This window comes from Moschus berezovskii, chromosome 21 (assembly GCF_049115385.1).
Source record: "Moschus berezovskii isolate FMDL1 chromosome 21, NW_MosBer_1.0, whole genome shotgun sequence".
Lineage (NCBI taxonomy): Eukaryota > Metazoa > Chordata > Mammalia > Artiodactyla > Moschidae > Moschus > Moschus berezovskii.
Genome location: NC_142480.1, coordinates 43,449,423 through 43,465,897, shown reverse-complemented (window position 1 = coordinate 43,465,897; position 16,475 = coordinate 43,449,423). Strand labels below are relative to the sequence as shown.

The 16,475-nt window shown below is 49.7% G+C and overlaps 1 protein-coding gene across 3 annotated transcripts in view; it reads left to right on the top strand.

The window, feature by feature from the left end:
- ARNT2 (aryl hydrocarbon receptor nuclear translocator 2) overlaps positions 1–16,475 on the top strand; it is a 187,417-nt gene that overhangs the window by 164,661 nt on the left and 6,281 nt on the right. For 2 of the 3 annotated variants that reach the window (XM_088829576.1, XM_055417947.2), the window contains exons 13-17: positions 2,015–2,087; positions 3,281–3,404; positions 8,667–8,766; positions 11,360–11,498; positions 12,214–12,379. In XM_088829576.1, coding sequence (XP_088685702.1) covers positions 2,015–2,087; positions 3,281–3,404; positions 8,667–8,766; positions 11,360–11,498; positions 12,214–12,379 — 602 coding nt within the window. The remainder of the gene's footprint in view (positions 1–2,014; positions 2,088–3,280; positions 3,405–8,666; positions 8,767–11,359; positions 11,499–12,213; positions 12,380–16,475) is intronic. The other variant, XM_055417948.2, reaches the window with a different exon arrangement.

Here is a 16,475-nt window from a genome sequence, read left to right as displayed (position 1 = left end):
TACTGAGGAAAAGATTGCTGAGGAAAAGAGTTGAGAACCACAATTCAAGTTATTTTGTGTTTCTCCAAAGCAGAATTGGAACTCAAACTGGGAGTCATAGGGAGGTACGTGTGTGCTAAGTCTCTTCGGTTGTCTCCAACTCTTGCAAACCCATGGATTGTAGCCTGCCAGGCTCCTTTGTCCATGGGATTTCCCAGGCAAGAAGACTGGAATGGGTAGCCATTCCCTCCTCCAGAGGGTTTTCCCAACCTAGCGATTGAACCCGGGTCTCCTGCATTGGCAGGCCGATTCTTCACCATCTGAGCTACCTGGGAAGCCCTTTACTTATAAAGGGAGTTTTAAATATCTCTACCCCAAGAGCTGTGAGCTTACATTGTGAGGCTAATGTGGTCCATTTGAGTGCAGACTCTGAGCAGGAAGGGCAGGAGTGAACACCAGCATCTCTGCCCTCCCCCTGACCCAATCACACCGCTTCCCCCGGGGAGCCCTCCAGGTCCTCAGATGCTGATTCAGGTTGACTGTTCAGCAGCGGCCCCTCTGCAGGGAGCTGCTCCCTGACTGAGCTGGTCCACAGCTGCCCTGTCACTCCTGTCCGCTCCGGGGAGGGTCTCACAGGCTCTCCTCCATACACTTCAGGCTGCAAGTGAAGGGGGCAGGGGATCTGTAAGCCGTTCTTCCGGGAGTCCTGCCTGCCACCCTCCTGTCCAGGGTGTGGCCAGGGTTGACAAAGGGATACCCTAGCATCATTCATACTTTCATAGTGAAAATGAACACGGAAAATCTTCCCAGTTAATGTAAGCACTTAAGATATTTTTTTTTCCATGTTCCAAATCTCGCTCACCCACACAGGACGTAACATTTGTAGCTGTAATCACAGCATCCGTAACTTTGGTGCTGAACTTTTCCGCACACTCTTGTCACACCTTGTGGTGGTTTCCAGTCTTCACTGTGGCCACCTCTGCTGACCGTGTTTACTCGGCAAATGAATAGATGTGGTTTACAAAGCCGCTCCCCTGTCACAGCCAGCTGTGCGGGGACAGCTCTTATTTCCTGCCCCTGAATCATTTCCTTAGCACAGCCCTTGCTGCAGGGCGACCACCTGCAAGGCTGTGACCACAGCCTTCCCTTCTGATGTGGCCACCGTCCTGTTTTCCAAGAAAACTACGTCCACACAGACTTCCCTTGCAGGGTGTAAGCGGGATAGTTTCAGTACCATTCCAGCCCACTGAGTGCTTTTACCAACTTAGTAGGTGAAAAATTGTACTTTGAGATTATTTTAATTTGCGCTTATTTTGCTTATTTTAATGGTGAAAATATTTCCCTAATTACTTGCTCATTATATGAATACTATATATATATATATATATACACACACACATACATATATATTTATGTACTATTGTTGTTTAGTCGTGAAGCCATGTCCGATTCTTTTGCCACCCCATGGACCGTAGCCCTCTAGGCTTTCCCAGCAAGAAATCCCATTTCCTTCTCTAGGAGATCTTCCTGACCCAGGGATCAAACCTGTGTCTCTTGGGTGTCCTGTGTTAGCAGGCAGGTTCTTTACCAGCTAAGCCACCAGGGAAACAAAAGCAACTATACTCAATAAAATTGACTTTTTAAAAAAACCCACTTATTTCCTAAATATTGGCAACCTAAGCAAGGTTTGATCCCTGGGTCAGGAAGTCCCCCCCAGAGAAGGAAATGACAACCCACTCCAGTATTTTTGCCTGGAGAATCCTGTGGACAGAGGAACCTGGAGGGCTACAGTCCACAGGGTCGCAAAGAGTCAGACACCACTGATTGACTAACACTTTCACTTTCCAACTTAAAATATGAGACTTGGAGCCTTGATTTGGAACATGAAGAAATAAAATCCGTCAAAACTGAAAATGGTTTAGAGATCCAACAGGTGTCACCCACTGTGCCCTTGGGGAGCAAAGAACACTCAGGCTCCACCCTGTCACCCCCACGTCTATTTTTCCTGACTCTCTGCTGACCCCTTGTTTCACAGGCAGCTCCAGCAGCAGCAGGCAGAGCTGGAAGTGCACCAGAGAGACGGGCTGTCATCGTACGACTTGTCACAGGTGAATTTCTGGAAAACTCTTTCCCAATTAGAACTGTCTCCAACCAAAATACTGCAGACTAAATCCCCTCAGCCCAGCAGGTGCTGTTGCTCCCTCCACCCACACTGCAGAAAGCATTTTGGCCCCCAGAGAGAGTGTGTGTGCAGTGGAGGTCTACCGTGACTCTGCCATGCAGAGCTGAGAACACAGGTGTTGGGAGCTGCGGTCAACCAGTACAATAAGTTCCCTCCATACAAAGATCAAGCTGTGAGCTTTCAAAGATGCAAATGTGGGTTTGCATATCCAGTCACATGAGTTAGTTCTTGTGTCTGGCGTACACAATCACGTGCGTACAGCCTGTACAAGTGGCTGTGCTCGTGTGTATTTTACTGTATGGTACGATATAGAGGACAGCAGTGCAGTGTCTATTTCAAGCCCAGGGTGTTGGGAAGCAAGCATAAAAGCAGTGATGATGTAGCTGGTGCTCCTGTACTTTTTAATGTACTGTACTGTAAGATTAAAAATGTTCTCTTTTTTTATGTTCATTTTTATGTGCAGATATGTGTGGAAAGTATTATAAACCTATGAGAGTAAAGTACTATATAGCCTAGTGTGTGAGTTGGGCACCTAGGCTAACTTTGTCAGACTTACAAACAAATTGGTCTTATGAACATGCTCTCGGAATGGAACTGGTTTGTATGTAAGGGAATTACTGGTCCTGAGAGCCAGAGGCTGTGTGGGAACTTGGAGACCACCCAGCTCTGAACCTTGGCAGCCCTGTAGCCTCCACGCTGCCCCTCCCACCTTTAATCTGCACCCCGATGTTCTCAGGGCACCTCTTCCTGGCCATCTCCTCAGACCCCCCTCCTTCACTTCTCCTTCCTCCTCTTTTCACTGCTTCTGGCCTTAGAGAAACTGAAGCTTGTGTTGGCATCTCTCTCCAATTAAACTTTATGTTCAGTTTCCCTGATGTTTAGACTAAGTTGATCATTTTTAGTTCTCTCTCTCCAAGTGGTCAGTGGAACTCCACTGAGCCTTCTGTGACCCCTTGTTCACACCCACACCTGTGTGTTCTAGGCTTTCACATATACAAAAGCTCCCTGCCCTACCCAGCACCCCAGCCTGAGATGCTAGCAATTCCGAGGGAGAGGGATCTGGTGTGTCTGTTCTGCCCTCACACCCAGGGATGCTCTTGTGTTTTCATGTGCAAACAGGTGCCTGTCCCCAACCTACCAGCTGGGGTTCATGACGCAGGGAAGTCTGTGGAGAAGGCAGATGCAATCTTTTCCCAGGAAAGAGATCCACGGTTTGCCGAAATGTTTGCAGGAATCAGTGCGTGTAAGTTCCCAAAGAGTGCTGATGTGGTGAGATGGTGGGGTTTATAGTCGCCACCAGCCAGCTGGAGGCAGCCACTCTTGAGGGTGAATTTACAGCGACTGCTGCAAGGTGTCAAAGGAACACCAAATTCAGGGGTCCTAATGAATCCTCTCTATTCTCAGACTCGCCTCTCATTTACCTGTTACCTGGGGCCACCACCTGACATCTCATGGGCCTCTGACAAACAGCTGGCCTTCTGACATCTCATCTTCAAAATTTGAGGAATTGGAGTAAATGAGCTCTATTCATCATGGTACAGTTTAGTACTATCAAGCCAAAGACATGTCCCTATTTAAAAAAAAACTTAATCTCTAATGTAGAGAGGGCCATATTTTAAAATGAAAATATGCATAAAAAGGAAAATATAAATGATCCAGTATCCTACTACGTAGATTTAATCTTTTTTAGCTTTTTAAAGCTTGTCCTTTTTGTCTTTCTACACATTGTTGTTCAGTTGCTAAGTTGTGTCTGACTCTGCAATCTCATGGGCTGCAGCACACCAGCCTTCCCTGTCCTTCACTGTCTCCCAGAGTTTGCTCAAACTCATGTCCATTGAGTCAATGATGCCATCCAACCATCTCATCCTCCATCTCCTGCTTCTCCTCCTAGCCTCAACCTTTTCTGGCATCAGGGACTTTTCCATTGTGTTGACTCTTCAGATCAGGTGGCCAAAGTATTGGAGCTTCAGCTTCAGCATCAGTCCTTCCAATGGATGTTCAGGGTTGATTTCCTTTAGGATTGACTGGTTTGATCTTCTTGGTGTTCAAGGCCAAACAACTAACATGGAGGGAGCACAGCCCCCCCGCCCCCCTAGCAAGAGACAAATTGGGTTAAAGATTTACTGAGCATGGCCCTGCCCACCCCCACCATGACCGTTTCTACAAGAGCAAGACTGTTTTCTACACATGCGAATTCTTTGTATATACAGAATTGACCTCATACTGTTTGGTAGCTTACTTTTTCACGTGTCTATTATGAACATCTTTCTAGGTTATTAAATAATCTGCATTGTTATTGCCTGAATAGCATTCCAATGTATGAGTATTCATAAGTCACTCTTTGTGGTGGTCACCAGGGTGTCCACCTGTGTTAGTGTCGCTATTAGAGAAAGTGGTCCCGTTCGTGGGACTTCCCTGATGTCCAGTGGTTAGGACTCTGTGCTTGCACGACAAGCGTTGCAGGTACAGTCCCTGGTCAGGGAACGAAGATCCCTACTCGCCGCACGGCGCAGCCAAAAAATAAATAATAAAACAATATAAGAAAGTTTATAGAGAAATAAAATGGTGCTGTCCAAAGTTGAGGTGTCACATGGAACCCACTTGTGTAGCCGTCTCACTCGCCCACTCAGACTACCACTGATATCAGCAACATATAAAACTTGGAAATGTTGTTGTCAGTTCCAAAATTCAGAAAAAAAGATTCCATTTTCATGTGATCAGCAAGATACAGCACAACTGGGACCAGTTTAGGGAGATGCTAGCCAACTCATGCCACAGAATCGTGGGAAATGCAGTAAAGGGATAGGCCCCCCCAGTACCATCCTCCCAGGACCAAGGAGCGGGGAGAGTGTGGCCCAGGGGAGGACAGAGAGGCCCTAGGCAGATCCCAGTCCTTCTGCTGTCAGCTCGTGGGGTGGAAGACCCCAGCCCTTATTCCCACATGGCTGGGGACCAGATGCTAGGAAAGTAGGAAGCTGCCTGAACTGGTGACTCAGATGGTAAAGATTCCGCCTGCAATGCAGGAGACTTGGGTTCGATCCCTGCATTGAGAAGATCCCCTGGAGGAGGGCATGGCCACCCACTCCAGTATTCTTGCCTAGAGAACCCCATGGACAGAGGAGCCTGGTGGTCTATAGTCCATGGGGTCACAAAGAGTCGGACACGACTGAATGACTAAGCACAGCACAGCCTGAACTGAGGGCAGCAGGTGCCAGCACAGCACAGCGTCCAGCTCCAAGCAGAGGACAGACCTATTAGCATGACTCGAGGGCTCCCTGCTACTGATCCTCCTCCTCCCCATTGCCAGTCATCCACGTGTGCCAGCCACCCACAGCAGTATTTCCTCCACCTTCATAGAGAGATGTGGTTTCATCCAGCAAGAGGAAGCAATCCCACATCTCACTGGTTCCTCTTCCCCTCAGATAAGCCTGAAATATTTGGCCACACCCACAGCATTTCTGGGAATTAAATTTTAATATTATACAGACATAGACATATTCCCATAGAGATGACAAAATAGAAAAAAAAAAATTAACAGAAAAGGAAAAAGAAGGGGAAGGAAAATACATAATCTCAAAATTTTTCCATCAACCAAGCTGCTTTCCTATATGAAAAAGCAACAGAGAGTTGGTTCAGTGGTTAAGAATCTACCTTTCCATGCAGGGGACGTGGGTTCCATCCCTGGTTGGGGAACTAAGATCCCACACACAATGGAGCAACTAAGCCCACGTGCTAGAAATACTGAGCCCTCACACTCCAGTTTGTGCTACACAGTAAGAGAAGCCCTAGTGCCTCAACTAGAGAAAAAACCTGCACATCACACGAAAGACCCAGTGCAGCCAGAAAAAAAGGAACAGAAGGACCTTCTCAGATATGTGCCATCTACTTATACTTCCTGGAAAAAATGACTTGTAGGAGAAGTCATTGTGAAATGAATCAAAATACAGAATACAAGATTGGAAATGATAGGTTGGAAAAATAGTAGCAATGGAAAAGTGAAACTAGTGGCATGGAGAATTAATATAAAAATTGTTAGAAGATACAGAAGATACTTAAAAATAAATAAAAACCTGAGTCAAATCAGTTTCAGCAAAAATACATACTTTGGGTGAGGGGACTAAGCACTGAAATTTCTCATCAGTCTATACTATTTTATCTCTGACATTTACAAAGATATATAACTTCAAGTATTTAAACATAGCTACTAATGAATGGTGGGCTTCCCTGGTGGCTCAGAGGTTAAAGCATCTGCCTAGAATGCGGGAGACCCAGGTTCGCTCCCTGGGTTGGGAAGGTCCCCTGGAGAAGGAAATGTCAACCCACTCCAGTACTCTTGCCTGGAGAATCCCATGGAGGGAGGAGCCTGGTAGGCTACAGTCCATGGGATCGCAAAGAGTCGGACTCAACTGAGGGACTTCACTTTCACTTTTCACTTTCACTAATGACTGGTAAAAAAAAAAAAAGGCGGGGGGAGGAAAGAGGTCTCACTTCCAAACCATTTCCAAGAAAAGACAAGGACATTTTTAGCAACTTCCAAAATACTCAGAAGAAAAATAAAGTGAAATAGCAAGAAACTATGAATAGCATGAGTAGTGCAATAAGTTGATGTCCAAAGGCTCTTGATTGATAATTCTGGAATGGTATGCCCCCAAAATATGATATTACCATGACAAAGTAAAAGTATTTAACCTGAAAGAGTTGATGGTGATGATGCTCCAAAACCAAGGAGGAAAGCAGAGGTGTTGACCTTGCCACACAAAGAAAAGTTAGAGCGTTCAGTGGGCAAAGAAGCTTATTTTATACAGATGAAAGGTGGAACCTAAAAATGAAGATGCATCATGATCATTGAAATGTGAAATCCAAAAATAGTTTGAAACACAAGAGATCCTGATAAAGCCAAATTGCAGTGGAAGATTTCAATATGTCTTTCTCCATCTCTAACAACTCATGTTGCTCAAAGTAATAAGAAATATATAGAAGATTAAAAATTATATATATATATATATAATTTTATGTGCATGCGTGCTCAGTCATGTTTGACTCTTTGTGACCCCTTGGACAATAGCCCACTAGACTTCTCTGTCCATGGGATTTCCCAGGCAGGAAAAATGGAGTGAGTTGCTGTTTCCTCCTCCAGGGGATCTTCCCAACTCAGGGATCGAACCCATGTCTCCTTCATTGACAGGCAGATTTTTTACCACTGAGCCACCTGAGAAGCCCATGTGATTTTACAGACATATGTAATTTTATACCCCACAAACATCCTGGAGCATTGAGAAAAATAAATGTTTCTTATTTAACCAACAACCAAAAATCTTAAATACATGAGAAAAAAATGGCTTGTTTACAGTCAGGAGAAATTCAGAAGTCTCTCTTACTCCTGCAACTTTTAATTTTATTTATTTTTTGGCAACCCCATGTGGCTTACAGGATCTTAGTTCCCTGACCAGGGATCAAACCTGTGCCCCCAGCAGTGGGAGCATGGAATCTTAACCACTGGACCGCCAGGGAAGTCCTCCTCCTGCAACTTTTAGCCTCATCTCTTTCCAAGATCCAAGGCCTTGTTATTAGGTTAGAAATACACACCCGAGTCCGATCTCTTTCCATCCTGTAGGGATTTCCCACTGAGAAACACCATCATCACAGCAAAAGCAGTAAAACTGCTCAGTGCCTCCGTGTTTTTAAAAACGTCATGGAGGTTTGTTGACATATGTGGGAGATTTGGAGAAGGCGATGGCCCCCCACTCCAGTACTCTTGCCTGGAAAATCACATGGACGGAGGAGCCTGATAGGCTGCAGTCCATGGGGTTGTGAAGTGTCAGACACGACTGAGCGACTTCACTTTCACTTTTCACTTTCATGCATTGGAGAAGGAAATGGCAACCCACTCCAGTGTTCTTGCCTGGAGAATCCCAGGGATGGGAGAGCCTGGTGGGCTGCCGTCTATGGGGTCGCACAGAGTCAGACACCACTGAAGTGACTTAGCAGCAGCAGCAGCAGTGGTAAATTCAGCCATGGTCCCTTTAGCCCAATCCCTGGGCCCCAAGTCCAGGATCCTGAGTGTCCATCACTGCTCACGGTCACCCAGGGAAGGATCTGCCCTCTCCGTCCATCCCCCCACCAGCAAGCCAGAGACAGGTGTAGACGTGGGGTCTGTCCAGGCACAGAATAGCTGCTATGTAACTCATCTGCATCTCCTTTATTCTGGTATCTTGCTGCAAGTCGAGATAGGAATAGGATGCAAGTGGGGTCTTTGAGCTTCTGGGGAAATGGGAGGGTGCTTCGAGGGAGCCCTGGGCCCCTCAATTACAAGAGAGAGTGAGCGAGCTCCCATCCCCACTGCTGTTTCTCAAACTACCACCTTCTTGCTTGTGTCAGATCTAAAGGCCCAGCTGGGATTTGAGCCCATTTATTTAGCCTCTCTCTGTGGGTGCTCGGGGCTCCCTTCCCTGGAGTCTGTACGGCGGGAACTCCACCAGGGTGACCCTTGCTCTACTTTTCCCAGCGGAGAAGAAGATGATGAGCTCAGCTTCTGCGGCAGGAACGCAGCAGATCTACTCCCAAGGAAGCCCGTTCCCTGCTGGACACTCGGGAAAGGCCTTCAGGTACCAGCTGGGAGTACGGGGCATGGGGCAGGGGTGGGCAAGATGGCAGGAAGAGGCCCCTACTCAGTGAAGCCCTGGGTCTCAGAGTCTGGCTCTGTATGCAGCAAAAACCTCACTTAGTGCTTACCCATTCGAATGCCCAAGCTTCCCAGATGGTTCAGTGGTAAAGAACCCTCCTGCCAATGCAGGAGACGTGGGTTCAATCTCTGGGTCAGGTAGATCCCCTGGAGAAGGAAGTGGCAACCCACTCCAGTATTCTTGCCTGGAGAATCCCATGGACAGAGGAGCCTGGTGGGCTACAGTCCATGGGGTCACAAAGAATCAGAGATGACTGAGCACACAAGCACACATTCGTATGCTGGGGCCAGGCTGAGGGGTCTGGGAACTCCAGTTCTGACCTGCAAGCCCTTGATGAGCCACCATATATGCAAGATGTCGGTTACTCTTTCTTGGATATGAAAGGTGCCAGCCACTGTGTTATGCAGAGGTGCCTGCCATGGAGAAAGGAGTCAGGTGGCTCTAGCCAGGACAGACCTAGGGACACTTGACAAGGCAGCAGGAAGTACCCAGTCCCTGGGTTTTCAGAGGCCACAGCGAACTCCAAGGGGGAGAAGACCACTCAGCCCATCACTCCTGGGGTCTCAGCCTAAAGGGTTGCTCATGGAAGTATAAGTAGGATGTTGTGCTTCCGGGGGTTGGTTCTTAGCATCAGGGGTCTCTTGTAAGTCACTGAGGAAGCCAGCAACTCCACCAGGGATGGGGCCTGGCTCCAGGGGCTCCCAGGGCAGCAGGAGCAGGGGCTGGGGAGCTCGGCTAGGGCACAGACAGACACCTTCAGGGAGGGCGGTGGGCACTTGTGTGAGCCATCAGATGCCCCCAGACCCACTAGGAGAAGTATCTCAAACCCTTGCCTGGTGGTCAGCCTATGGCTGACTCGGCCAGAGCTGAATGTCCAGTTGATAATAAGGTGGGGACCAAGATTGGGCAGGTGGACCAGCCACCCCAGGGAGAGGTCCCAGCTGGGATGGCCCTCACCAAGGGTCAGTGGACCAACCTCAAGGGAGGCAGCAGGTAGTCAGCAGCTGCACCCTGAGACATTAACCCCTGAGGTCACAGAGTGGCTCTGCCAGTCCCGCAGCTGGGCTGTAGTAGATGGTGACTTGTTCTGAGTCTCTGGGGAACTCTGTCCTGGAGCAGCTACTCTCTAGTCTGGGGATGGGAGGACAAGATGGTGGGCCCCCGTGAGCTTCCCCTGAGACATAATCCCTGCTGTTCCCGTGGCTCTGTGGAGCACTGGCCAAGGCTCCAGGCTCTTCTCCTGCTGGTTACTCACCCACTCAGCACATGGTAACCTGCTGCATTTCCATGCCAGGCCCGCCCTGGCCTGTGTTCATCGAGTCCTTGTAACACTGGCTGCTTCCCCCTCTCCCTCCCCGCCCCCTGCCATCTGGACAGAGGGCAGCCAGGATGGAGCAGAGGCCAGAGGTGAGGAGGGCTAACCAGGCACAGCATGGTGGGGGCAGGGGTAGGGGGAGGCCTGGAAGCGAAAAATCAGATGGCCACCTGCTGCAAGGGCAGGTGCACAGGCATCAGGATTGTGCTGAGCGGAGTCCGGGGACAGGAGACATGGGGACTCCTGGAGTCTGGGAGGAAAAGAAGGAAATGAATACATGAGTCCTGACTACTGTGCTCGACTTGGGAGTTTGGACTCCATCACTGGGATGACTCATGGTAGAAGAGGGGCTTGAAGAAATGAGGTCCTGAAGAAAGTTTGTGATGACAGGGGTGTGAGGGGTGGAGTGGAGGAGTGAGGCTGCAGGCAGGTGCTTAGAGCAGATGGTCCAGCCGGAGATGCTGAGTCTGCACCAGCTGTTGTCACTGAAACAGAAGAGGGGCCAGTCCGCTTGTGGAGCCTGGCATTGGGGAGGCTCTCACTAGATCACTGGCCTGTAGAACAAATGTGTTAATTAGTTAAAAGAGTGCCATGAAGCTGTAAGCTTGTAGGATGGCCAGTTTCCTGTACATCTGCAGGGCCTGAGCTGGATTGAGTGGGAAGGGACATGGGATGAGTGGCACTGAACCCTTGGCAGGATGGCACAGCTGTGGCTGCACGTCCCTAGGTTTGTCCCCCACCCAAGTCCTGCTGTGGTCCCATGGGCCCTGTGCACCAGGGCACCTTTTCTGGGGTCCACAGCACTCCTGCCAGCTCTCCAGTCAGTGCTGTGAGGACAGCCAGGGCCAAGGGGTGGAGCAGACCCCCGCCACCCAGGAAGTGAACAGTGATCAGAAAAGACCCCGAGGTCACATACACACATCAAGAGGGAGATGGGAAAGCAGCCCTGTGTTAAGTGAGGAAGGGATCTCGGGAGTGAAGTTCCTCTTAATCATGGTTAGTGCAGGAATCTTTCTTGTGGCTGCGCTGTCTTCATTGCGGCACTCTCGTGTCTCTAGTTGTGGCACACAGGCTCAGTTGCCCCGTCATGTGGGATCTTAGTTCCCCGGACAGGGATGGAACCTGACCCCCTGTGTTGGAAGGCAGCGTCTTACCGCTGGATCACAGGAAGGTCCCACAGTGCTCTTTCTTCCCTCGCAGCTCTGCCGTGGTGCACGTGCCCGGAGTGAATGACATCCAGTCCTCATCCTCGACAAGTCAGAACATGTCCCAGATCTCCAGGCAGCTCAACCAGAGTCAGGTGGCCTGGACAGGAAGCCGGCCGCCCTTTCCAGGACAGGTATGGGCATCAGCAAGGGCGTTGCCCCAGGTCCCCAGAGGGCGCAGAGCACCTGAGCTGTGCTTTCTGGGGATCCTGGCTCTGAGAACAGGTCAGCACGTGAAGCTGGAGCTGACCGCCTCAACCACGGCCAGGCTCCTAGGAGCACGGGGGCGAAGGGTACTTTGAGAAACAGGTACCCATCAATGGTACCAAGTCTGGTTTCACAGGCTTTTCTCCCAGCAGTCTGGAGGCAGCTCTGGGGAACCCAGGGTATGGGACAGGCACTCAGAGACCCTCCATCAGGAGCAAGCCCCTCACCACTCAGGACCTCAGTTCCCTTGGCCCAGGAGTGCATGAGGACATCAACCTGGGGATGTGCCTGGCTCCCTGTCGTCACTGTGGGGACATCTGTATCCTAGACTGGTAGAGTCCTTGCCAAGGTCCCCTAAGCGGAAGGCAGAGGACTTAGATCACTGAGTCCCTGGAGGGCGATTTCAACCAGACCCTGAAGATCCAGGACCTGAGTCCTGTTTTCTTGGGCCAGCACATGTTGGCCTGATCCTGGGCATGGCACCCAGCAGGCCAGGAGGCCACTGGAGTCACTTTCAGCCCAGAGCAGGGCTGCCAGTGCAGGCTGGACCTGCGCGTGACAGTGACCAACCAGAGCCATGGGGGGGCGGGGAGGGGGCCTGCTGGTGATGCTGGCCCTGTCTTCGCTTTGTCCTGATCGTAGCAAATCCCCTCGCAGTCCAGCAAGACTCAGTCTTCTCCCTTTGGGATCGGAACGAGCCACACATACCCCGCAGACCCCTCGTCCTACAGCCCTCTCTCCAGTCCGGCTACCTCCTCGCCCAGCGGGAACGCCTACTCCAGCCTGGCCAACAGGACTCCAGGTTTCGGTAGGTGGGAACGGAGGGGAAGAATTCCTAGGAGAGCCAGCTAAGATAATTTCTGAATATTCTGGGTTTGGGGGTCTGAGCCCTAGGCTCTCAGAACTCTGGTACCAGGTCTGGAGATTTCCAAATTCTCTTCTCTCTGGCCATCAGGAGGCCAGTGGTGTCTCTAAGAGACTTGCTGCCTAGACCTTGGCTTCGTAGATTGACTTTATCATATCATTGTCAAGGCTCTGGGTCTCCTGTGCACTGATGTCATCTGAGTGCTATTTTAACCATTTATGGCCCTTGGCAAGGACTTTTAGATCACCCAAGTCAAAAACCCTATACAGTAAGTCCCCTACTTATGAATGAGTTATGTTCCAAGAGTGCATTAGTAAGTCCAGCAGAGTTAGCCTAGATATCCAACTAACACAACTGGCTATATAGTACTGTACTGCCACAGATTTATAATACTTATTCATGCAAATAATACATTAAAAAAAATACAAAAAAAAAGCAAGCATTTTTAATTTTACAGTTCCGTACCTTGAAAAGTACAGTAGTGCAGTACAATAGCTGGGCATGTTCTCATCTTTGAAAGTTTTTATATAGGGAATTTACTGTGATGTTGTTTCAAAAAGCTAGGGAAGTATGGGTCACAGGGATGATGCATTGCATCGATAAATTGTGTACATAATAAACATCATAAAGTTCTCTCTCTTTTTAATATTACAAGAGGGATCCTATCCCACGGAAGAACACCTTGCTTAGCTTTGTTTGCACAACTTCAGGCCCTAAAAGGTTAACCTCTGGTGGACTTCCCAGGAGCCCCTGCCACTGCTCACTCTGCAGGTGTTTAAATGACCCACTCCGTGCTGTCTGCCAGGGTCCGAGTCCCACATCACAGAGCAGGAACTCAGAAAGGATCCTGGTGCCGGCAAGAAGCCTGAGCTGGTGTCCCCTTCCTGCAGGGCTGTCTGTGGAGACAGTCATGCTCAGGGGGCATTTCCTTTGCAGAATGGATCATTCTCAGGCAAGCATGAAGCAGAGTCCAAACACCTGAGTTTCCATTTGAGCTGCAAGTGTCCTTTTAGGGCTATATCAGCTTTAGGAAGCATGCAGTGCCTTGCCCCTGGCCCACACCTGAGTTGTCAGCTGCCCCTGCCCCCTGTCCAACCCCACCACTAATAGCAGCACTTCTGGCCCTGCAGCCCCAGGTCTGGGGGTTGTGGAAGCATTTCCCAACCCTTTATCTGTCCCTCCCCCTCAGGTTCAGGTGTGTCTCTGCGTGAATTCCATAGACTTGTAGCAGGTTCTCACACTCAGCCTTTAAATATCCTTGCCAGATGATTCACTGAGTTTAGAAGCACAGCCCCCTGTTTCAGGAAGGAGATGCCCTTCCTGAAAGGCAGCTGCTTTCAAGCCAGCCAGGAGCTCACCTTAGACCCACCCTGAGGTTGGAGGTCCCTGGTTCCCAGGAGGGCCCTCTGCTCACTGCATGTGGAGAGACACCACCTCCACCGCCAGTCTCAGCACACTTGGCATGCAGGCACCTAGTCCTTCCTGGGAGCACAGGGCCCACCAGGCACTGACCTACTTGCTGGCCCTCCCGATGCCAGGCCCTGTGCTGAGCCCTGGGAGGAGACTCGGCTCTGACCAGTTAGAAGGTCACAGTGCAGACACCAAGGCAGGGGAGACAGACAGGCACAGGGAGGCGGGCAGGCCATTGCTGGAGGTGCAGCAGCCAAGTCTGTTGGAAGCTTGTAGGGGAGTCAGGAGAGGCTCCCAGGAGAGCCAGCATTCCCCCTGGTATGGCCTAGAAGTATCTCAGGGCGGCCCTAACGAGAATTGAGGGGACGCCACCCCCTGCCCCAGCGACTGGAGCCTTTAGCTCTGTGCCTCTGTCTGGCCTCCACTTACCAAACCCTGGGCTCTGAAGTGCAGATGGAGGTGGAACTCAGGAAGGACAGAGCCAGGGGCTGAGGCTGCCACAGCCCGCTGACCAAGAGCAGGACTGCGCAAACGGGGCTCCAGGCTGAGCAGCCACTGTTACAGCTGCCATGCAGCTAGCTTACTTCGATGATGATAATATTGTAAGAATTATGATAGCAGCTCACTCATACCACATGCTTACTTTGTGCTCAACACTTTACACACTTGAATTTATTTTAAGCTCATGGAGGGCTTCCCAGGTGGTGCTAGTGGTAAAGAACCCACCCGCCGCTAATGCAGGAGACATAAGAGAAACAAGTTTGATCCCTGAGTTGGGAAGATCCCCTGGAGTAGGAAATGGCAATCCGCTCCAGCTTTCTTGCCTGGGAAGTCCCATGGACAGGGGAGCCTGGCTGGCTACAGTCCATAGGGTCACAAAGAGTAAGGCACGACTTAGCGACTGAGCGTGCACACACGTACATATGCCTTCTGAGATGGCCCACACCCTGTCTGAGAAGTGTGTCACTCTAAAAAGGTCTACTTCTTACCTCTCAGAAAAGAAAGAAATGTCTCTAGACGTTGCCAAATGTCCCTCCAGGATGGGGGGTAAGGGCAAAATCACCCATGCCTGAGAACCACTGAGCTAAACCCAACCACTTAGGACCTCTGAATGGGACTTCAGGTAAACCTTGAGTCTCAGTGCACTTTCTAAATCAAATGAATCTCACCAAAACTATCAGTTAGCAAAAGTTAAAAGGAGAACATTGAGTGCCAATAATTTTTTTAAGGAAGTTGTCATCCCCATTTTCTACAGTCTAGAAATTGACAAGCTCCCCAAGATTCTGACTCTTGTGAAAGTCCACAGTCAGCCCAGATGGTAGCAACCTACTCGTATATTCTGTTTGGAATCCCTGGGCTGGCAGGTGGCCCAGGCATCCAGCCAGGGGATGTAGCAGCCTAGGTCTTACTCAGGCAGCCCACAGAACGCAAGAAGCACGGCATAGCTGGAACCCATGCTTAAGGTTTGCAGTCACACACGTGACTTTCGGATTGATGAGGCAACACGAGGATGTTGATTACCACTGGGGCTTTTTCCAGAAAGAGACTTGGAGGTACATATCCTGGGGGCGGGCCACGGACATGCCCTGTTTATGGTCTGTGGTACTGGTCAGTCAGGGCTAGGGTTTAGTCTAAGACCCCACAGGGCTCTATCATCCTGCGGAGGTTATGTTGTCATTATTACTCATTCTTTAATCAGAGAGGTCACTGATGCAGCTCAGAAAAAAATGTCAGGAGCAGAGACTGCATGGAGGGCTTTCCCCTTTAACTGTCCCACCACATGACGGGTGAGGTCATCTTCTAGATCATCGGTGGATATAACTTCCTCCAGGAAGATGTAGAGTGAGTTAAGTCTCACAGCCCTGTCCTTCCAATTGCCTGTGCTTCCCTTCTAAGCAGTCTTAACAGTTTCAATTGAGCTTCACTGCTGGCTCAGCAATACAGGATCCACCTGCCATACAGGAGACCTGAATTCAATCCCTGGGTTGGGAAGATCCCTTGGAGAAGGAAATGGCAGCCCACTCCAGTATTCTTGCCAGGGAAATCCCTTGGACAGAGGAGACTGGCGGGCTACAGTCCATGGGGTTGCAAAGAGTCGGACATGACTGAGCGACTAAACAAACAACAATTCCAATTGCCTAGTTACTCATCTGTCTTTCTCAATGATTTGGGCCATTGCAACCCATTGTATCCCCAGCCACTGCTCAGTGTCGGGTACATAGCATTCACTGTGAAAACTATTTATCAAATGAATGCACATGGGCTTCAGCATCAGATAGATCTCGGTTCAAACCCTGGCTCTGGTATTTATAAGCTAAATCAGTTGGGCACATTTCCTGACATCTTTAAGCCCCAGTCTCTTCATCTAAAAAACGTGGAAGATGGACTCATCTCTTAGAGTGAAGAAGAAATTTTAAAATGTCTAAAAAGTATCCCGAAGGATGCCTAGCACCTAGTCAGTACTCCAAAAATACCAAGCCCTTTCCCTGCTTCCTTAGCTATCTTATGCTGTTTCTAAAGCAAACCAGTTCTTCCTTGGCAGTCCGGTGGTTAAGACTCCACACGCCCAGTACAGGGAGCATGGGTTTGATCCCTAATTGAGGAGTTAAGATCCCCCATGCCACGCAGC